General features: G+C 45.7%; 1 protein-coding gene across 1 annotated transcript; it reads right to left on the bottom strand.

Moving 5' to 3' along the window:
• Nucleotides 1-304: 304 nt before the first annotated feature.
• On the bottom strand, nt 305-21,440 carry LOC144807635 (uncharacterized). Its single transcript, XM_078673254.1, has 2 exons — nt 21,345-21,440; nt 305-3,171 (listed from the first exon to the last, which is right to left on the bottom strand). The coding sequence occupies exon 2, from the start codon at nt 2,833-2,835 to the stop codon at nt 349-351; it is 2,487 nt and encodes an 828-aa protein (XP_078529380.1). The 5' UTR covers nt 2,836-3,171; nt 21,345-21,440; the 3' UTR covers nt 305-348.
• Between the last annotated feature and the right edge of the window lie 1,969 nt (nt 21,441-23,409).

The raw sequence follows: 23,409 nt of genomic DNA, 5'->3' as shown, positions 1-23,409 counted from the left end.
ATTGATAGAATGTTGCCCTTGTATGAATTCACATGGTTTCTCTTCTGTTTGGGTTCCATGATATTGCAGTGTTGTTTCTAATGACTGCCCTGTCACACCGATTACAAGCAAATGGTTACTTCCCGGTGTGGATTTTCTGAGATGGCTCTAATAGGTGCTTTAAATCGAATGCCTTGTCCTATTCAGTAGATCAATAGGGTCTTTCCCGTGGACTTTCTGATGCTGCATTAGGATGTTCTTTGCAACAAATGTCTTGTAACATTCTGTACATCCATATAGTTTCTCCCCAGTGTGGACTTTCAGAAGTAGCATTAGGCAGTCCCTTGGAAAACCCTTCCCACATTCACTTCAATCGTATTGTTTCTCGCCAGTGTGGATTTTCTGATGTTGCACTAGCTTGTGCTTTAAAGTGAATGCCTTTTCACATTCAGTACATTTATATAGTTTCTCTCCTGTGTGGATGTTCAGATGTTGCATTAGGTGTGTCTTTCTCCTAAATGCCTTGCCACATTCAATACATTGATATGGTCGCTCTCCTGTGTGGGTTTTCTGATGTTCCAACAAGTGGTGTTTTCTACTGTATGCCTTGTCACATTCAGTGCATTTATATGGTTTCTCTCCAGTGTGGGTATTCTGATGTACCATTAAGTGTTGTTTTCTGAAGAATGCTTTGTCACACTCACTACAACAATAGCGTTTCTTTCCGGTATGGATTTCCTGATGTTGTTCTAGTTGGTGCTTTAGAGTGTATGCTTTGTCACATTCAGTACATTTATACGGTGTCTCTCCAGTGTGAACTTTCTGATGTCGCGTTAGGCTTCCCTTTGCAAAAAATGCCTTGTCACATTCATTGCATTGATATTTCTTCCCAGTGTGGGTTTCTTGATGTTGCATTAACCGCTGTTTTGTAATAAACGCCTTCTCACATTCACTACAGCCAAATGGTTTCTTTCCAGTGTGTCTTTTCTGATGTAGTATAAGGGTGTGCTTTGCAGTGAATGCCTTGCCACAGTCAGAGCAATCATATGGTTTCTCTCCAGTGTGAGTTTTCTGATGTTGCTTTAATTCCCCTTTTGTAACAAATGCCTTCTCACATTCACTACAACCATATGGTTTCTCCCCAGAGTGGAATTTTTGATGCTGTTTTAATTGCAATTTTGTAAAAAATGCCTTCTTACATTCACCACAACGGTATGGTTTCTCCCCAGAGTGGAATTTCTGATGTTGGTTTAATTGCAATTTTGTAACAAATGCCTTTTCACATTCTCTACAAGCAAATGGTTTCTCTCCGGTCTGGAATCTCTGATGTCGCAAGAGATAGGTTTTTGTAAAGAAGGTTTTCTCACATTCACTACAACCATATGGTTTGTCTCCGGTGTGGATTTTCTGATGTTGCAAGAGATAGCTTTTTGCAATGAATGACCTGTCACATTCAGTGCATTCATATGGTTTCACTCCAGTATGGCATCTCTGATGTAGAATAAGGGCTCCTTTTGTAATGAATGCCTTGTCACATTCAGTGCATTTATATGGTTTCTCACCAGTGTGCACTCTCTGATGTCGTATTAGGGATGCACTTGTACTGAAAGCCTTGTCACATTCAGAGCATTCATATGGTTTCTCCCCAGTGTGGACTCTCTGATGTCGTATTAGTTCTCTGTTAGTAATGAATGCCTTGTCACATTCACTGCAACTGTATGGTTTATTTCCAGTGTGGATTTTCTGATGTTGGTTCAACAGTGCTTTTGTGAAGAATGCCTTGTCACATGCAGCACATTCATACGGTTTTTCCCCATTGTGGACTGCATAATGTCGATGTACCTCTCCCCTTGTAACAAATGCCTTGTTACATTCAGTACATTTATATGGTTTCTCCCCTGTGTGGACTGTATGATGTCGTATTAGCTCTTTTTTTGTAATGAATGTCTTGTCACATTCTGTACATTTATATGGTTTCTCTCCAGTGTGGATTTTCAAATGTCGCATAAGGGATTCCTTTTCAACGAATGCCTTGTCACATTCAGTACATTTATATGGCTTCTCTTCAGTATGCATTTTCCAATGTCGCATCAGGTTTGCCTTTGCAGCAAATGCCTGGTCACATTCTGTACATTTAAATGGTTTCTCCCCAGTGTGTATATTCAGATGCTGCATTAGGTTTGTGTTTGAAATGAAAGCCTTTTCGCATTCAGTACATTTATATGGTTTCTCTTCAGTGTGAATTTTCAGATGATGCATTAGCGCTCCCTTAGCAACGAATGCCTTGTCACATTCACTACAACTAAAGGGTTTCACTCCAGTGTGGAATTTCTGATGTTGCTTTAACAACTCTTTTCTATAGAATGCCTTGTCACATTCTGTACATTTATATGGCTTCTCTCCAGAGTGAATTTTCAGAAGTCGCATTAAGTTTGCCTTTCTGATGAATAACTTGTCACATTCTCTACATTCATGGGGCTTTTTCCCAATGTGGATGTTTTGTTGTTGTATTAAGTCTGTCTTTGTAATGAATGCTGGATTACATTCAGTTAGGTTAAAAGGTTTCCCATCAGCATGACCATTCTGATATGCCTGCAAGTTGCCTTTTGTAGTGAATGTATTTTCCTCAGCATGGCTTGCCTGTTGTACCGGTAGGTGTCCTTTTGCATGCACTGCCTTCTGACATTCAGTACATTCATGTAACTTCTTCCTGGTGTCAAGACTCGTTTGATTGAATGTCTGCCCACATTCCCTGCATTTACATGTTCTGAGTCTTGCTTGGGCGACCTTGTGTAATTGTAGACGGCCAGTGGCCCTGAATGTTTTATCACATTCTGAATACTTATGTCTTTCCATTGCGTGAGATTTATGTTCAAACCCTACTTATAATAAATATATATTGTCTTTCTTCTATGCTGACTTCATCCACTCCTTATAGAATGCTATAAGAAACAGCTTTGAGTGTTTTAGTACATTTAGAAAGTTCTCTATTCCCTAGTGTCTCTCACGTTAGTCTTTTCAAGCAGTGTATTTGTTTTCATGCTACTTCAGTGTATAGATTAAGATTTCTTTTTGTTTTTTGAACGGATCTTCATGGGATGAATTTTCAATGCCCAGCCTTGCAGACTTTTGCTTTAAAAAAATATACCCGAATGTCCTTTCAATCTTCCATTCCTAAAGCATTCCTTTCACCTGTAACAAAAAAAAGCAAGTTAATATAAAGTAACTATAATTATAACCTAATGCTATCTAGAAAGACTTATACTTCACATTTAAAACAAAGTGAAAGAAACTCTGCAATACATTTAGTCTTTGCTGTTTTCAGTTTTTGATGTGAACTGCAGCGGGGGTTTGTCAGTATAAAATCAGTGGTTATTAATGTTAAGGTGTTTTTAAGCAGTGCAAATTCATTTGCACAGTTTCTATCTAGACCTTTTAGAGTAGAGATCACCAACCTTTTGTGTACTTAGAGCTACTCATGTTCAATTAAAATCATTGTGAGCTACTATTATTTGTGTTGAAATAGTAACCACATCAGGCAAGATCACATTAGTCCCCCCCCCATGCAAGATTACTCACAGTGATCACTTCAGTAGTACATCCGGCAAGCAGTAAAGTAAAAAAAACCTTTTCAGATTGGAATGCCTCTATACGGTTAATATGACATCCATAGCTACAATACCCCTAGCATTAAGGTATAATATCAGTAATAGTGTATGATTTATCACTCCGATACTAGCTTTACATATATTTTGGACATTCAGACATTTTTGTCTCTAAACATTAACTTATGAGTTCTGAAAACACACACTTTTTTGTCTTGAATACACTCATTAGGTCTGTAGACATTAATTCAACAAAGAAAAACGTTCCAAATTAGTAAGCTGGGATGCACATAAGAGAGCTACTTCTATCTAGTTGGAGAGCTACCAGTAGATCACAAGCTACTAGTTGGAGAAGCCTGTTTTACAGACTTTTGCTATAATTATTGTTTGCTTTGTGCACGGACATTGTAGGATAAACATAGTGTATATGAGGTTCCCCATGCTGTGGGTATGCCACGGAACAATACTATTCACTTGTATTACTTTTGCCCAGGACCACTTCTGACCAAAGGGGAAAGAAGGAGATTCACTCACTAGTACAGTACATGCCCGGAGCAGCACATGACCAACCCCTCACCAAGACCTGCCCTTCTGACGAAAACAAAGTATGAAACATATCAAAGGTGACCAAGCACTGGGCTGCAACTTGTCATGCAAGAAAGCACTCTACAGCCAGTAAAAAATGTGTTTGCTTACATGTAGCACCATGCATTGGAAATGACTAGGATAGTCTTGCCAGAACTAGTATGCAACTCAATACCTTGTTAATATTTTGAGCTCATGGTGCTTACGGTTTGTTCTAGGCCAGTCATCGCTGACCGACACTGGGTTCATCCACAGAGACTTACTTAGTTCTAGGTTTTAAGCCTCAGATTCTACATGAAAGTACATTTATGCTGAAACATAACAACATAAATACACATAACCCAGAAAGGTAGGCTGCTCTAAAAGTAGCTAGAATACTGAATTTGGTAAGAAGTCATTTGTGTAAATCAGTGCAGTAGATCAGTTTTCCACGATCCCAGAGGAATCAGGGTTGTCATGTTCAATCGTTGCCAGAACCTACCTACACCACTGTAGAATACATGGGGTTGGTAGTGGCACTGTAAAGCGAGCTGGTCTAATGGCTGACATTTCCTGGTTTCGGAAGCAGTAGGGACACCAAGCCCTCAGTTTCGGTCATCCAAAACACGCAGGTCCTGGAGGGTTCCTAAGAACTACATGACAAGACGTCTTACGAGGTGATTAGACAAGTGAATACCAAGTCTGTTACAGCACCTAAGCATGACACACTTTCAAGTCATACCCAGCACTTTATTAAACAATCTTAAGAAATATTCTGTACAATTAGTAAATATGACAGGATGTCGAAAATGTCGATTCCAGGCCCTACATGATAAACCACCAGTTGACCTGTATGTAGCCCCCGCTTCAAGGGCAGTTTCACAGGTACATTTGAGAGGTAAGAACCTTTTGTGAATATTAGATCTCTACCTAAGCACCATAGTGAAGTATGGGACCTGATTTCTTCTGTGCAACCAGATCTCTGCTTCTTAACTGAAACATGGCTAAAACCTCATTCGGCTACGGTTATTACCTTAGGGATCCCAGAGGGCTATAAAATAGTCAGGTTAGATCGTCCAATTAAAACTGGGGGAGGCATAGCGATCGTATATAGACACAATCTGTCGATCTCCATTTTAGAGGAAAATAGCACTCCTAATCTAGAAATTTTGCTTTTTAAGGTCTGTATCTCTAATAAAATCAGCCATAAAGGGGCATTAGTCTATCGCCTTCCAGGCCTCTGTACTAATTTCTCTATCTCATTGCTGGAGATATTGGCCAGACACATTAATGCTGAGAATGAATTTATTCTCTTGGGAGACTTCAATGTACATAGCGAATTGAAGGAATGTGGGGAGGCACAGTCCTTATTGACTGATCTTTCCTTATTTGGACTAACTCAGATGAATACTGGTCCCACACATCAGGCAGGACATACCTTGGACCTTATTTTCTCGAATAAATCCAACACCATTAAATGTGTTCACCCTATACAAGTAAATTGGACCGACCATTGTGTCATGGAATTCCATACCTCACATTTAGGGAAAGTTCCCGTTCAGGCACAAGCTCTGCCTAGCAGACAGTGGCAATGGCATAAGGTAACCCCTGAAGCCTTTCATGAGTGGTTTGTTGAGCCCCCCATTAGCCCTTCAGAGGGTGTGGAAACGGTTTTAGCTAATCTTAATCAAGCTATTCTCAAAGCTGTTGATTCCATTGCCCCTATGAAAACGTTCAAACCACGCTCAGCACACAAACAGGAAGTATGGTTTTCGGAGCATCTAAGATCTCTTAAACAATCCGCTAGAAAGCTGGAAAAGGTGTGGAGAACCACCCAGAGTGAAGCTGACAAGAATCATTATTGGGCGGCCCTTACAACTTATCACAAAGATATTCGACGTGCGCGAAAAACGCATATTGAGTCCTTACTCTCAGCTGCGGGTAATACCCCTAGGGTTCTATATCAAATCCTCCAGTCCTTTGTGAAGCCAGCTGCCTGTGAAACCCCTGAACTATCCTCACAGCAACTGTGTCACGAAGTCGCTCAGTTTTTTACTACTAAGACAGATAGGATACATGATCACATTACTAATGTAAACTCATCTTCCGTAGGAGGAACATTTTCTTCCCTGGATGATGAAGAAGAACCAGGCCTTATGACCTTGGACATATTTCCCCCCATCTCTCTGGTAGAGGTAGAATGCTCTCTAGGCCAGATTAAGAGTGGTAGCCCCTCAGACTCTATCCCGGCAAGAATTATGTCGGTGGTAGGGAGCACTCTGAGCCCACGGATTCAGTGCCTTGTGAATCTCTCATTGATGGAAGGTCAGGTTCCTGGGGAATGGAAAAAAGCACTGGTTAGACCTATCAGGAAAAATCCTTCTATTCCCTGGACTGACATGTCTAATCTCAGACCCATATCCTTGCTTCCTTTTACGGGGAAACTTATAGAGAAACACGTAAATAAGCATGTATCAAATTATATTGAACAGGCTGGTAGGCTAGATTGCTCCCAATTTGGTTTTAGACCAAAACATAGTACCGAGTCTGCCCTATTATCGGTAACTGATGGCCTTCATATGTACCAGGACAGAGGGTACTCTGTTATCCTGGTACTATTAGACCTGTCGGCAGCGTTCGACACGATATCTCATAAGATCTTAATCGAACGACTGACCATGATCAGCATTGAGAGCACAGCATTAGCCTGGCTAAATAGTTTTTTATCTAACCGTACCCAAGGTGTTAGCATGGGCTCATTTCAATCGGCAGAGACTAAGATCACCAAGGGGGTGCCACAGGGCTCTTGCTTGAGCCCCACTCTTTTCAATATCTATGTGGCGCCCCTGGCCAGAATTCTGAGAGAGTTTGGGTTCATCCCCGTTTCTTACGCGGATGATACCCAGCTCCAGTTTCCTTTTAAGAGTCTCTCTGACGAAGTGAGGACGTCATTTTTCGAATGCATGAAAGCTGTGGCTAAATGGATGTCATCGAACTATCTCCAATGCAACGTAAACAAGACTGAAGTCATGCTTTTCGGGGAGGCTAGGATCATGTGGATGCCGGACTGGTGGCCGCACGAGCTTGGTCTAGTGCCAGAACCCAAACAGGTTGTAAAAAATCTAGGGGTACGCCTCGACCGTGAGCTCTCCTTTAAATAACATGACAACTGGGTGGTGGGCTTATGCTTCCATGTTATTGGTCTCTTACGAAAAGTATTTCCTATGTTACCGGATTCTACCAAAAAAACTTTGGTGCAGGCGTTATTGTTAAAAGGGGCGATCTCAGAGGGCCAGGTTATGCTCACCCGACCACCCCGGGACCCACCTCTCCCACAAGTAATGCCGAGTCTTAACGTGAGGTCCTCGCCGGGGAGGACGTCGGGTCTAGGATCGTACACACTGAGCTCACACCACACTTATGAACGGACACCACACCGTAGGTTTTCAGTAACAGGTTCTTTATGAACAGTAAAAAGGAAGCAGCACTCTTATTTACAAGCGATCGAGGGATCGTAAAGACTCAGGAATTCGGGAAGAGGGAAGCGGGACAGTCTCAGTCTTTAGGCCAGTACGAAGCGTACCCTGCGCACAGCTCTCAATCCTCGAGCCGGGGGATACGGAAGATGATGGTCATACTGGCTGCTTCACTCACTTTGAGTCGACTCAGGTCGTGTCGGTAGCGTCGATGGTCCAGCCGGACCAGAGTTCTCCTCGAGCCGCGACGAGGTCAGCAGGGCTCGATCCGGAGGTGTTCTTGAGGAGCCGCGACAGCGTCAGCAGGGCTCAGGAGGTTTCACGAAGATCTCTTTAGAGTTCAAGCTCGAGCCGCGACGAGGTCAGCAGGGCTCCGAGGTTCTTAGTTCCGTCTTTGCGAGGACGAGCCGCGACAGCATCAGCAGGGCTCCGACGTTCCAGTTCCGTGATACGAGAAGGAGCCGCTACAGCGTCAGCAGGGCTCGAAGAGTTCAGAGGTTCAGTTTTCCCCAAGGTTCAGCCGCGATCAGATCAGCAGGGCTTTCTTGTCCAGTATACAACTGCCCGCTAGTTGTTGGGCGGGCCTTGATATAGTCCAGTGGCCCTTTGATGTCCGGACCCTCGCAGGCAGAGGTCTCATGCCTTGGGGGGCTGGTCATTGGGCGGGTCCGGCGGTTGGCTCTTTGATCCTTTTTGAAGATGCGCCCGGGAATTCCCAGACGCCCAGCAGGTCTGGAGCCAGCACTCGGGGGAGCCAGAGGTGCGATCGAAACTGGCCCTCAGGGGGAGGACAGAGGTGTGAGAGAAACCAGTCTCTCGGGGAGGCCGGAGGTCCAATCGAAACTCCCTGTCTTATCTCACTCGGGGAGCCCTTTACCCCCCAGCCGGGACTGGCACGTCTAGAGCCTAAGTTTTGCTGGGGCCGGGGTCATGCTAGGCCCAGGGAGTCAGGGGCCTCAGGAAAGGAAAATGGCTGTTGGGCCCTGTGGGGTGATGCAGGGGCATGCGGGGCTGGTCGTCGGCTGCGGGTCGTGCAGGCAGTTTGGGCGTACAGGGAACAGGACGATCAGGGGATTCTGGGTACTTGGCAAGGCTAACGGGGTGCTGAGGAACGGGGGGAACCACGCCACGAGGCCAGGTCCAACAGTTAGTATTGAGCCGCTTCGATTATTGCAACAGACTCCTGATGTCAGCCAATGAGGGTGTACTAGCAAAACTCCAGGTGGTGCAAAACACTGCAGCGAGGCTAGTACTGAATAACCCGCCAAGATCACCATCTAAACCCCTCCTGGACAAACTACATTGGCTCTCAGTTCGTAATAGGGTTAAATTTAAGATATGCTGCCTAATTCATAAGAGCCTACATGGACTTGGGCCATCTTATTGGATACGCAAATTTACTCCATACAACCCAGCTCGATCTTTGAGGTCAAGTAGCCAACTTCTACTGAGAGTGCCAGCCGCAAAGAAGGCCAGACAAGGCGGCAAGGCTTTGTCAGGTGTTGGACCCACTCCGTGGAACAGACTCCCTCTTGCGCTTAGGCAATGCTCAGAACATCTAAGCTTTAGGAAAAAACTTAAAACGTTTCTGTTTCAGACCTAATCTATGTATCCACTGACTATACTGAACTGTCTGCCTACTCTGTACTTCTGGCTTGTCTCTGTTCTGTCTCTCTTTTTTTCTGTGCGCAGAGATACTCTGTATAGAGTCGATTCTAGCGCATTATAAACCCGCAAATAAATAAATAAAATAAATAAATGAAGAATGGTAGATGCGGGGAGACTACACAGAAAGTAAATGTGCACAGGGTTAAGGGAGAAAATATTATGATCATTTTGGTTATTATGATTTGCACAGTGTACTATTGTCTAAGGCAACAATACTTTGACAAACCTTTCAGATATGTAATCAATAATATGAAATGACAGCGCAATTTAGAGAAATAATTAGATTGTGATGCTGAGTGGTAATGGGTTAAATAACAAATTTAAGGATAGAGCAATAGATATATGGCTAAGAGGACATTCCCCGGATGCAGTATTGATTCAGGAAACACACTACATTGAGAAAAAGGAACCAGCTTTCAAAATGTTCACGCAGTGGGCCGGATATCATGTGTTTATCATGTGTAAGTGCAACAGAACAGGGGGGTGTCACTGTATGTGAGAAAGCATTTCCCCCTACAAGATACTATTTCCCAAACAGATACGGAAGGCAGATGTGCTTATATTTTAGTGTATTTCTTAATAACAACAGGATTATGATAGCTACAATATATTCCCCAATAACTGATAATCCATCCCCAATTATAGATATAGATGAGGTCCTACCTCATATCCCAGGTTCTTTTTTTTGGTGCAAAGATATGGAGATATAAACAGTTAATTATTTTAAAATAAATAATAACTCAACTAGTATTGAAATTGTATGGGAGGCTTACAAGGCCATGATATGTGGATATATTACATTGAAAGAGATTGTAAAGAAGAGGAAACAGTCGATATTAAGGGCCGAGCTTGAAACAGAATTAAATCAGGTATGTTTAAAAGTACTATGCTCAGCGACAAAAGCTAACAAAGACTTCCTTAGGAAAGCCAGAATATGCATGCAGGAGTATTATGATGAACAAGAATACACAGCTAAAAACATATCTTTACAAAAGGTATTTGAAAAGAGCGAGTATGGTACTGGCTTGGCAGACAAGAGATCTCCAATCAGCAAAATAAGATAATATCAATAATAGATCCAGAGACACAGAGAAGTATCAAAGACCCTGAAGAAATTCAGATGTAATCTTTTAAGCACTATAAAGCAATATCTGGTACCCCCCAAACATCAAAGGGATATAAGAGCACTTACTGATTGTTTAGTTAAGCGAGAAATCCCAAGACTGAAAGAAAACCAAATACAAGCATTGGTAGCAAAATTTACCCTTAGTGAGATTGAGACAGTAGTAAAGCCCTGAGCAATGGTAAAGCCTGCGGGGAAGATGGCATTCCGGCAGAGTCGTATAAAAGTTTTGCGTCAGTTTTAAACCCAGAACTACTAAAATGAGCTAATCATGTTCTGGAGGGTGGGGAGATTCCGGATTCATTTTGTTTAGCAACGGTAGTCAGCTTTATAAAAAAAGGATAAGATAATGAATACATCAATTCATATAGGCCATTCGCCTTTTAAATGTGGATTATAAATTATGAAGCTTTTAGCTAACCAAATCAGTTCGGTAATGGGAACTTTTATCCACTCAGACCAGTGCGGTTTAGTGTCTGTAAGACAGTTATCTTTTAATACAATCTTTCTAACTGAAGCTTTAGATTATTTTGCACGGAAAAACATGCCTTTTTTATAATTCTTTTAAAAGATTTCTTATTAGATTGATTCAGTTAATATCTGGTATGTACAAGAGAGCAAAAGCCCAAATAGTTATAAATGCTAGAAATAGTGGAACATGCATGATAAATAGGGGAATAAGACAGGGCTGCCCTTTATCACGCATTCTTTTTGACCTCTTCATTGAACCTTTAGCTATCGCTGTTCGTGATTCACCAAATATAAATCCACCTGTAGATGGTATGACTCCCATTAAATTATACGCAGATTATATACTGTTGTTTTTAAAACCAGATATTGAAAATCAGAAAAGAGTTTTGTCAATCTTTCAAATGTATTAAGACCTGGGAGGTTATAAGATTAATAAATCAAAAACTGAAATTTTATTATGTAATTGTACACAAGACACTTTAATGCACAAAAGTTATCTATTAATTAATTCCAGAACCAAGCGATATCTGGGGGTGTATTTCACACAAAATATTAATAACTTATTTGAACTAAATTAAACCCCCCTTTCCAGTAAGATTAAGGCACTATTCACTAAATGGAATAAGTTGCCTCTCTCCATTATGGGGTCGAATTGGGTTAATTCGGATGTCAGTTTTACCACTATATAATTTTATGTTCGCTGCTGATCCTGTGGCTCTACAGATGAAGTTTTTTAAGGAAATAGAGAGCATGTTTATAGCTTTTATTTGGGCAAAGAAATCCCTTTGCTCAGCACTAGACACTTTATATAGGCCACTGAAAGATGGTGGACTAGCCCTTCATAATTTAAGAATTTAATGTTTTACGAATTTTGCACTCAGCACTTTTAGATTCACTAGATCCTCAGGATGCTATGGAATTAAAGATTTAAAAAATAAGTTTTTTATGGAATTATGATACTTCAGATTTTTCACATCTTGCTAAAACACCTTAAACAAGCATTTACAATGCAATGGTCTCGGCATTATTAAAGGTAGAGCTATTGGCATTGCTCATGACATTTTTTTAAATAAATGGTATTGACATTTACAATGGCAATAGGTGAGCATTAGGGAGTAGTAGAGAGTATTTGCGGACACAGAGCCACACACACACAGACAGAGCCGTGCACACACACACAGACAGAGCCACGCACACACACACAGACAGAGCCGCGCACACACAGACACAGACAGAGCCACACACAGACAGAGCCACACACACAGACAGAGCCACACACACAGACAGAGCCACACACACACACACACACACACACAGAGCCACGCGCACACAGACAGAGCCACGCGCACACACAGATAGAGCCACTCGCACACACAGACAGAGCCACGCGCACACGCAGACAGAGCCACGTGCACACACAGACAGAGCCACGCACACACACAGACAGAGCCACACATAAAAAGTCAAGCTGGGATTCAGACGCATGGCCTGTAGGTCACAGCAGAAGCAGGCCTCTCGAGCCTCACGTGACCTTGTGTGACTGGCTCCGTCAATCCAGGTTTTTGCATCTGCATTCTGTGATTTGAAGCCATCTTTACCCCATTATTAATTCAGGACTATAAGTCCCAGAATGCAAAGAAAACCATGGTCTGGCGCTTCTATTCCTGGCGTCAGAAACTGGAGAGTTCCGGGATGTGGCTGAGTGGCTGTGGTTGCGGCTCTAACACTAGTTTCAGCCCATCAAGTGGTCCTGGGCACGTTAGTAGCTAGATTCATGCTTTAACAAATGAAAGTCAAACAATGTCATTTGGGCCGCGTTGAATGTATGCCCGGGTCCGAGTACAGGTGGATTCAAGAAGCAGCCAGCAGCAGCAAGCACATGGTTTCATAACAATGTAGGTCACTGGGACACCCTGCTCCAGTCCGGGAAATCCAACTCACACCCCGTTGCATTCTGGGAGTTGTGGGCTTAGTTCACTTCAGTTGAAGAGACAGGACGAGAACAATGAGATTACAAAGGTTTGCAAGTGAAAGGGTCAGGACTGGGGGAGCCCAGGGCGTCAGCTGGCACGGAGCCCACTAGTCACCCTCACCAAACACTCCCTTGCACAGTACTTACAATGAAATGGGGACAGACACACACTTCCCCCTTGGCACGCGACAGCCTTTGATCTTGGAGAGCTGTGGACGGCAGAGTAAACTAACCGGTTTGTGCCCTGGTCTAAAATTAGACTGGAAGCAGCGGATGTGTTTGTAGCATCATCACTATGGCAGCCAGGCCCCGCCCCCAGCACTGGTGTGACGCACCGACCCCTGGCAGGCTCTGAGGCAATCCCCACCCACGCACAGGCCTCTTATCTGGGTAACAAGGGCAGGGCAGGGCGTCTGTGTGACCCTGGGGATGGGTGTGTTTGCCCTGCAGTGACGCCAGAGGCCGCCCAGAGGATTACTGTCTGAAGCTGGTGCTACAAGGGACAGGACAAACTCTTTCACGACCAAAGGCGCGAGTAGGGAACTTTGAGCAACACTCAAAACCCTCAAAAGGTCCAAACTGAGATTCCTACAGAACCGCTTCCAGCCGCAGGTTCAATCTGCTGGAGACATACATGCATTTAAAGCATTATAGACACTTTTTAAAATACATTTGCAAAATTTTAAGAAGCTTATTCCCTTCCACCCCCCAACCACCATATACAAAAAAAAAGCGATATGACGTGACCAGCACTGGCCACTTCATAGCGCTTTTTTTACCGTCACTTTCCCCGTTATCCACCGCAAGTAGCTTTTCATCGATGAGACCTATTGGCTTTGCCAGTGCGGCCACTTAGAATATAATCTTCTCACAGTATTAGATAAAACAAAATATTGAAGTATTTATAAAATTTTAAATGTCAGCCGGCCCAGCTCTCGCCCCTCTACGCACACCCTCAGGTTTAATGTGAAGCTGAGGACACGCACATTAAACACAAACCTAATTCTAGAACCTTCTCTTCCTCGCCGAATGTACACAGCTGAAAGCCCTTCACAAAGAGAGCCTCAGACTGTGGACGTAGGTGTTCAGCAGCGAGTATCCGCGGGTCCCCTGAAGGGAATGATTGAAGCGACGCAGTCAGATTTGAAGGAGCAATACCTTAAACGCATTTCTCGACAAGAAATAATCTCCAATAATGGGAACTGTACTTAGTAACATGACTGCAAGGAGGAGAGTAAACCTCCGAGCGTGATTGAATTGTACAAAGTGGCACCCTTCATTTCATTTTATCGCCGGGCAGTAAACTCGCGCTTCCCTCAAAAGTGCATTGATTGAAAACAAGCACTGGCCGCACCTGCGCCTCGCGTTTAAAGTTAAAACAAGCAACGAGGAGGGGCAGGACAGCAAGCACACACCTGAGGACGACTTCTTCCGCCGGCGGTCGGGGGGAATTGGCAGAACAAAAGCGCCGCCATTTTCGCAATTCGGGGGCGTGTTTTTTTGCTGAGTGACGGATGACGACACTGATTAAAATTTTTTTAAAAACACGCCCCCGAATCTGCTCAAGCCGGGGCTAGAACCGAGTGACGCCCCTCTTCTCCAATGGCTGGCCAGCATTTACGAGGCCAGCCAATGGAGAAGAGGGGCGGGTTCAAGTCCCCATACTAAACAACATGAAATCTTCGGCTCCGCCCACTGCTTCGCAGTGCGACGGTAGCCTCGACCTAAAATGTCAGATATAAGACTCTGCAATGGTATATAAAACGAAAGACACAGATATTTAAGCACTGCAAAATCCCAGTGATTAATGGTGTTACTAAATTGACGGCTGTGCATGTGGGGGTTCGCCACCTAATGGAAAAGAAATGCAAATCAGTCTTGACCCTGTGCCTCATGGGAACAGTCCAGACCTAACTGCCAAGCCAGGTCCTCCCTGGTTGGGTCTAACCTGGGGTGGCATGGTGAGAAAAAGAATGATGGATTTAACCCAGATCTCTTGACTGGGGTGAATGTATGATTTATTCAGCATTCCGCCCATCATTTGTTTGTACAGCACTTTTCACCCTAAGTTTGATGGGTATGCCCACACGTGGGTCCCTTGCTCACTGTGCCACTGGATTCAAGCTAGCCTGGCTGATAAAGGGTAATACCCAGAAACAGGTCCCAGGATGCTTGTTTCCGGTTCAGGGAGGACCTGGCTTGGCAGGTCGGTCTGAACTGTTCCCATGAGGCACAGGGTCAAGACTGATTTGCATATGATTGGGTCTAAACTGGGGTAGCATGGCGAGCAAAAGAACAATGGATTTAACCCAGATCTCTTGACTGGGGGTGAATGTATGATTTATTCAGCATTCCGTCCATCATTTATTTGCGTAGCACTATGCACGAAACCTAGGCATAATGCTAGACTCATCGCTCACAATCAAAGGCCAGATTAACATCATATCTTCGGCCTGCTTCAACACCCTTCGTATACTCTGAAAAGCTTTCAGATAGATCCCATCCGAATCCAGAAAAACGGTCATGAGGTTCTGTGAATTCTGAACCCTTGGGTTCCCTTTTGTGCATGGTAGCCATTTTGTGGTTGCCCTCACATAGGCCTATGACTGTGGCTGACAAGTCTTTAGGACACGTACACCTTAGCTTGAGTTTGTGCTGACTCCTGTTTGACCTGAGTGAACTGACCCTGTTGCCTGAAGCCGACCTTGCCAAACCAGTTCCTGCCCTTTCGCTGATCAAGATTAAGGATCAGAGCACAGGACATCGTAAAGTTTTACTGCACACAAACATGCCTTATCCTACTTCTATCTGTTTCTGTTCCTTCTTTTATGGTCTGTTTATGATATGGGTTGTGGTCCGTTTATTATGGGTTTGTCCGGCTTGTGTAAGAAGGAATGTTAGGTATTTTGTATGCTTGCAAAAGCTAGGACTGCCCCTTACTTGTATGCTGAAGTTTGTAACCCTGAGAGCATATAAAAGGCCTCTGTTCTCTGTACTCTGGAGACTACCTCATTCAGTTGCTACGGCTTCTGTGTGACGTGGCCTCACTTATTAAATTTAATAAAGATGTCTTTTCATATTTTCAGCTTCTGTGCCAAGTTCTTTTTTTATTAGTAAGTATTCCCTGAGAATGAAGATTACAGTTCTTCAGTCATGCGCGCCCTCATCAGTAGCAGACTGGACTACGGCAATGCTCTCTATGCAAGAATCTACAAGAAACGAGTACGTTAAATCAAGAACATTCAGAACGCCACAGTCAGACTGATCCTAGACATCACCCGTCGCAACCACATCACCCAACACCTCCGAGATCGCCACTGGCTCCCCATTCAATGAAGAATAACCTTCAAGCTCCTCACCCACCCATACAAGACCCTCCAGAACTTCGGACAATCATACTTAAACAACCACCTCGTTTTCCACGCACCCAAGAGACTCTTCCGATCTCCTGACCACTCTCTGGCCACCGTCCCACGCATCTACAAGACCAGGACTGGAGGAAAGGCCTTCTCCTACCTCGCAGCCAAGACCTGGAACACCTTCCCACTCTACCTCCGGCCCATCCCTACACTGCTTCTGTTCAGCAAGGACCTCAAGACCTGGGTCTTTGGATGACCCCAGCACTCAGTGGAGCCATCCCCCCTCCCCTAGCACCTTGAGACCATTGTGGTGGAGTAGCTGCGCTTTGATGGAGCACGGTTGCACATGAAAAGCAACTTGCTCAGACTCAGCCCTCTCTAAATAACTTGTAAACCTACTAAACTACATGTTTTGTCTTATTAATATTCCACCACATGACATTTTTAGTATCTAGGGGAAGCTTGCCTATGTGCTTTTACTAACCGTAATCCTTTTTCATTATTATGGGCGCCACAACGCAGGTTCTGTTCTACGCATGCGTCAGTCATACTCATGTGACATGATGTACCTTTCGCTTGAGGGGAAAACTTTGCTTCTGCGCACTAGAACCTAAAATGGGTTCTCTATGTCATAACGTGATAATGCTTGCTTTGCTGCTTTAACTAAATTGTTCATTCTGCTTAACCCCTAACGCTATAGTTAAAATAAAGTAATGGGAATAGAGTAGAGATACGTGGTATACAGAACATTCATTTATTCTTTGTTCTAAAACTGTTTGTTTTCTATTTTTGCATGTATCACATTTCGGACCTGATGAAATCCCACTGTACTCATTTTGGACATGCGCAGAAGAAACCAAGAAAGCCCAAGTCATGGCATTGAATGAGTGCCAGGGACTGAGATGCGCCTGGGAAGATGACCTGCTGAACTCTCAAAAGGAAGTTATATTATAACATTGTATTGACTATTAGAACATCCATTGTTGGGTGGAATAAACGTGCATGGGAAAATAAAGTTATGGGCGGGAACGCTAATTTCAATATTCTAAAGAAAAGTTTCATTTTGATATGGTGTGATGACCTCTCCTCGTCTTTTGTCCAATCAAAATTAGGGATCCTTACACTTGCAACATTGGGGGGTGGTACACTGCCCTGAAAAATAGTATAACTAGAGTATGCTTAGCTAGTTAGTTTTGTCCAACTTGTCTGAATAGCTGACCTGTCACTGACCCAACGCCAGGCGCGGTGCGTCCATTGGGGCGTGGGGGTGTAGCCCCGCCGCCCACAGCTCCGACGTTTCTGAACTTAAGTAAACTGAATAGTTTACAAGTTCAAACACCGACGCCGAGGAAGAACTGACAATGCATGCCAGTCAGCATGACGTCAGACCGCCCACCCCCTTCAGAGACTGAGGGGGGGGGGCGGTCTGGCGTCATGTTGACTGACATGCATTGTCAGACATGGGGGCAGCAGCCAGAAGCACAACACAACTGCGCATGAGTGGGGACAGAGGGCGAATTTTCGCACCGTGCCTACTCATGCGCACTTGTGTTCTTACTTGTTAGCTCATGCCCATTAGGAGCCCCTCGGACTCCTAATGGGCGTGCTGCGGGCGAGGAGTAACTGTGCCCTGGCGCTGCAGATTGGCTTAGGGGTTGCCACTCAGTGCTGCTGCTGCTCCTGTTCCGGTTCCTGTTTGAAGATGAGGCGCCAACGCGGACAAGGAGAAGAGGCGGTCATGTAAGTTTTCTCAATGTTATTCTCCCTTGGCGCACCCCCCACCGTGACCCCCTTCCCCGCAACTCCCCCACCCCCCCCTCGCGAGTACTGCGAGCCGTGACTGTTTGAATGGTTTTAATTAACTGTGAATAAATTAGCACTGGGCAGTGAGCGAATGATACACTCACGGAGCACTGCACGCACACTACAATCATTGATAATTCCTCTGTACCCCTTGCACTGGGTCTTGGGGGCACACTTTAGTTACTGGGCAGCGCGTGTACTCTACTCATAAAGCAGTTGGCGTCGACTGCTGTCACCGGACTGCACGTATTCGTTTATTACTGCACTACCGCTGGCAGTGATTGCACATTCAGATTACTGGCCAGCCCTTTAACCGAGGGACAATGCGCTTCACTCGCTGTGCATTATGTGTGCACTGGTAGCTGCAGCGCGTGGACTCTATAATCGCTCGCTCGTACTGGTGTTCTGGCGCCGGTCCCCGTTGAGGCAGACTGTATTTATGGCAGAATTCAATGCTCAAGCCTTAATGTGGCAGAGATGTCTGGGTTGGGAGCGTGTTCAGGCAGCGCTAGGAAGGATCCTAACAGAAATAGTGACACAAACCCCAAATACCTCCCGGAGGTGAGCTTCTACCTCTGGGCACGAAGAGCTCACGTCACTTCTTTGTTCCACTTGGGTACAAACCTGCCAGACAGCAAATCCCTTATTACTAGAAAGCGGATAATAAATCCCTGGGGCAGTGATTTCAGACAAGACCCATAAAAAGCATCACTGACAATAGAGCATGTGGCGGGTCTGATATGAGAATAAAGCTCGCAAACGAACGAAATTAAATTTGGGCAGAGCGCGAGCAGGCACATTGACCCACGGTTCTATTCTGACTGCTGCATCTACACCCACTTTCCTTTGCAGTGCAGGCTGTTGCAGTGACGAACATCCTACAATAACAACACCAGTGTCTGTGGGGGGGCTGCTTGCAGGGGCTGCTTGCATTCTTGGGTCTGTGCTGAGCACCCCCAGCTGCTCAGAGGCCCCAGCTGACGTGGTCTTATGTACTGGAGTCTGTCACCAGGCAATGTCAGGCCTAGACAGGCTGAAAGACATGAAACCTATTGAGTGCAGTGCATTGAAGGGTGAGTGATGTCTGTGTGAGTGCAGGCTGAGCAGTGCGCCTGTTTGAGTCCAGGGTGAGTGATGTCTGTGTGAGTATAGGGTGAGCAGTGTGCCTGTGTGAGTCCTGGGTGAGTGATGTCTGTGTGAGCGCAGGGTCAGCAGTGTGCCTGTGTGAGTGATGTCTGTGACAGTGCAGGGTTGGTGATGTCTGTGTAAGCGCAGGGTGAGCAGTGTGCCTGTGTGAGTCCAGGGTGAGTGATGTCTGTGTGAGTGCAGGTTGAGCAGTGTGCCTGTGTGAGTCCACAGTGAGTGATGTGGATGGGTGAATGCTGGCTTAGTGATGTGTCAGGTAAGGGTGAGTAATGGGTCTATGAGTGTAGGGTGACTGTGCCTATGCGAATGCAGGGAGAGAGATGTATCTGTGCAAGTGCAAAGAGACTTGTCTGGCTAGTCCCAGAGATGTATTGGCCAAGATATCTCTTTCTCAAATGTGCTTGAGAAGGCACCATTTGCCCACTCTTTTTTCAAAATGTTCTCGTGGGAGAACCCCTGAATCCCCCATAGGTGGTTGGGCCTCGCTCGCTGCGCGCGCTCGCCACAGCGCAGTATTTACGCCCACCACTTTCAAATGTCACCAGCCGCCCCTGCCCAACGCACTCAATAGGCGATCGAGAGCAGAGATGCTGGCCGAGCACTCTGTCAGAAAAATCGATAGCAATTTCGGTGTTTCTAAGGGAGAAGATTTGATGACCCATTTGGGGTTCGACTGTAGAGAGGGTTGTAACGCTGGTGGAGCAACTTTAGCTGTGGGTGTCGGTCTTAACCTATGGTGGTCTTGTCCTGATCCACTTTGGCTTTACCTGTCCTGATTCTGGTCTGCACCTGTTTTATCTTGGTGGCACCTGTGTATTCGGGGTTCTGTCCTTTATCCCAGCCCGTTGCCAGGGTTGGTCTTCACACTATTTTAGGTAAATATAAATAAATGTAGGTATGTTATCGTCTGTCATCCCTTTTCTCTTCCCTACCTTTGTTTAAATGGCAAAATTAAGTTTCACTACTTCTTTGCATATTATTGCTTTCATCATTATCTTCCTAATTGAAAGAGCTTTGATCTTGCATATTTGGACTGTGACATTTAATAATTTTCATAGATAAAGAGTTGAAATCGTCCCTGAGTTTGTGGTTACTTAAGGTAAATGAAGTATTATTGTTCTACCTATTTTCTTGCTAACTCCCTTGATCCTGTAGGACTTTAGGTACCGATGATAAGGATTGGTAAGACAATGGTATAGGTCCTAAAACGAAATTCATAAATCACTGATTAGAGTTGGCGCCAAAGTCACCTGGTGGTTATTAGGCTAAGTCATGCGTATGGGCCCAGGTGAAGATGGTAAGACTAGCCGGGTGACCTGCGCGCTCTATCAGCTTCACTAACCTCTGATTGATTGATTGCCTGCTCCCTGATCACCTCCTGCACCTCCTGCCCCTCCCCACCCAGGGGGCCCCATAGAATCCTTCACCCCTGCCCCCACCCCAGGGGGCCCCACAGAATCCTTCACCCCTGCCCCCACCCCAGGGGGGCCCATAGAATCCTTTACCTCTGCCCCTCCCCCCCAGGGGGCCCAATAGAATCCTTCACCCCTGCCCCCACCCCAGGGGGCCCCATAGAATCCTTTACCTCTGCCCCTCCACCCCCAGGGGGCCCAATAGAATCCTTCACCTCTGCCCCCCCAGGGGACCCATAGAATCCTTCACCTCTGCCCCCCCAGGGGGCCCATAGAATCCTTCACCCCTGCCCCTCCCTCCCCCAGGGGGCCCCAGAGAATCCTTCACACCTGCCCCCACCCCAGGGGGCCCCATAGAATCCTTTACCTCTGCCCCTCCACCCCAGGGGGCCCAATAGAATCCTTCACCTCTGCCTCTCCACCCCCAGGGGGCCCAATAGTATCCTTCACCTCTGCCCCCCCAGGGGACCCATAGAATCCTTCACCTCTGCCCCCCCAGGGGGCCCATAGAATCCTTCACCCCTGCCCCTCCCTCCCCCAGGGGGCCCCAGAGAATCCTTCACCCCTGCCCCCACCCCAGGGGGCCCCATAGAATCCTTTACCTCTGCCCCTCCCCCCTCCCCCCCCAGAGTGGGCCCCATAGAATCCTTCTCCTCTGCCCACCCCCCCTTGGGTGTCCAGTGACTCCCCTCTGCCTGGGTCTGGTTCAGCTCTCTCTGGTGCTGTGAAATCCCATAAACACAAACAGTGATGACGCTGCACTCACCCCTGCACTGGGGATCCTGCTCTGTCTGCTGCAAACCTGAGGTCAGGGCTCAGCTGTCAGGACATTACATTGGTCCCTCAGCGCATGCGCAGACCCCTACGGGCAGCAGTCGGGTAACATACTGGTCGCACTGCGCATGCGCAGACCCTGGCGGACAGCTGTCAAGGTACCACAGGCCGTGCTGCGCATGCGCAGACCCTTAAACATAGGTCTCCCTCTCAACTTGCAACTGAAGGTGCGCGCATGCGCAGTTATTAACATTCGATCTTTTCACAACTGCGTAACCCGAGTTGCGCATGCGCAGATCTACACTCACTACGTCCACTGCGCTCACTGCCCCATAAATCCGTAGTCAGTGAGTGGCGCATGCGCAGATCCGAATTCACTACCTCCGGAAGTGACGTCTTCCGTAGCTGCAGCCGGTGAGTCTGACTCGCCTACGGTGGAGCTGCAGCCCTTGGGCGCCTCGAAGCGGAAGCTTCATCTCTCGGCGCTGTGAGGCCTGGTGAGTCAGAGGGGAGGGGAGGGGGGGGTGAGAAGCCTGGAGAGACAGAGGGGAGGGGGGTGAGAGGGGGGAGGGGTCATCGACCCTCATCCTTCGAGCGTCGATCCCTCAGACCCTGTGTCGACTCCTCCTCGAGGCCCGGGGCCTTTACAAGCCTCAGTTTATGATCTGCATGTTTATAACCATTCGTGAATTCTGTATCTATCTCCTCAGAGCACAAGTCCTGAACAATCATTGGCAAAGCCAAGAGATTTCAGCCATGCAAAGTCTCTTGGCTTTGCCAATGTTTGTTTAGACATGCTGCACAGCACTGCGGCTGCTGTGAATACAGCTCAAAGTAAAGTCAGACAGAGCAAAGCGCTGACACCCCAGAGTGCACCGCGGCCTGGGACTTTGTTATTCTTTGTCACGTTTTGGGTGACCAGGTGTCCTTGTTTGGCCAGGACGGTCCCGGTTTTTCACCAGCTGTCCCAGAAAATGTCAAGAAATTTAGCTCATGTCCCCGTTTTTGGAGAGGGTCGCCTAAAAACGGTGGGAGGTGTTTTTCATGTTTAACAAAGCAGGTATACTTAGCAGTTGTTTCAAGAAAGCAATTTAATTAACGGGCAAGCTACTGGGCTTAAAAATTGAATTTTATGTGTGTTCTTACTGCCTGTTCTGTAATTCTCTGCTGAGGAGCGCTCTCATCGCTTGAAGTAAAATGGTAGTCCTTCTTCTATTTTTGTGAAATGTCCCGGTTTTTAGCTTTAAAATTCTGGGCACCCTACATGTTGCACAGCAGCTTGCGAGCTTTGCATCATGTCTAAATAAGCATTGACAAAGCCAAATACCTCTCATGTTATCTGAGAGCTATTTGGCTTTGTTAATGTTTTTTTGTGATGACAATACCACACAAGCAATATTCCCTCTATTTTTTCCTCTGTGTGCGAGAGAGTAAGGTCTCTGTGTGTTGCAGCCAAGGCTATGTGCTTCAAGAACCTGGCCACGCATGTAGACCAGAGCTTTAAGTGAGATGAAAAAACTAGGGTGTCTCTCAAAAAGGCTGACTAATGCATTTAAGGACGTGGCTTACAAAGCAATTAAGATAGTTTAGCATAGTGTGCCACCCGACTGATATTTCGCTTCTTCTGTCATTGCATCCAAATATATAATACAAGTATCTTTACACCTACAAGAAGCCAGATTTATTGGCTTTGTCAATAGTTGTTCGTTGCATAAAGTTGTATATCATATTGTAAATGCTTCCGGTCTTGTGGTAGAGGTTGTGGCTTAATGCTCGAGCTGCCAACTTGGGAGATGGGTTTTCTGGCTCGGGTCAGACTAACATTCTGTGATTCTCTGCAAATCCGTGAATCTCCCGAGGCATATAAATAAAAAAATCCAGTAAATCTCTCCAATACCTTTGGGTTGAGTTCCCACTATATAAAACTTGCTACATTTCTTTTCTAAATGCGGGGCTGATGGTTTGCCTGTTGAAAGAATTTATGTAAAATGCAGCCCATGATCAAGGGAGCAACTAGACCCAACCTTCGGGAGGAAGCTAACACTCCCACCCAGTGA

The sequence above is a fragment of the Lissotriton helveticus genome, chromosome 1_2 (genome assembly GCF_964261635.1).
Source record: "Lissotriton helveticus chromosome 1_2, aLisHel1.1, whole genome shotgun sequence".
NCBI lineage: Eukaryota > Metazoa > Chordata > Amphibia > Caudata > Salamandridae > Lissotriton > Lissotriton helveticus.
This window is presented reverse-complemented; position numbering and strand designations above follow the sequence as displayed.

Excerpts from the sequence above, each read along its gene's own strand:
- LOC144807635 (XM_078673254.1), bottom strand. The coding sequence starts at position 2,835 with ATGGAAAGACATAAGTATTCAGAATGTGATAAAACATTCAGGGCCACT.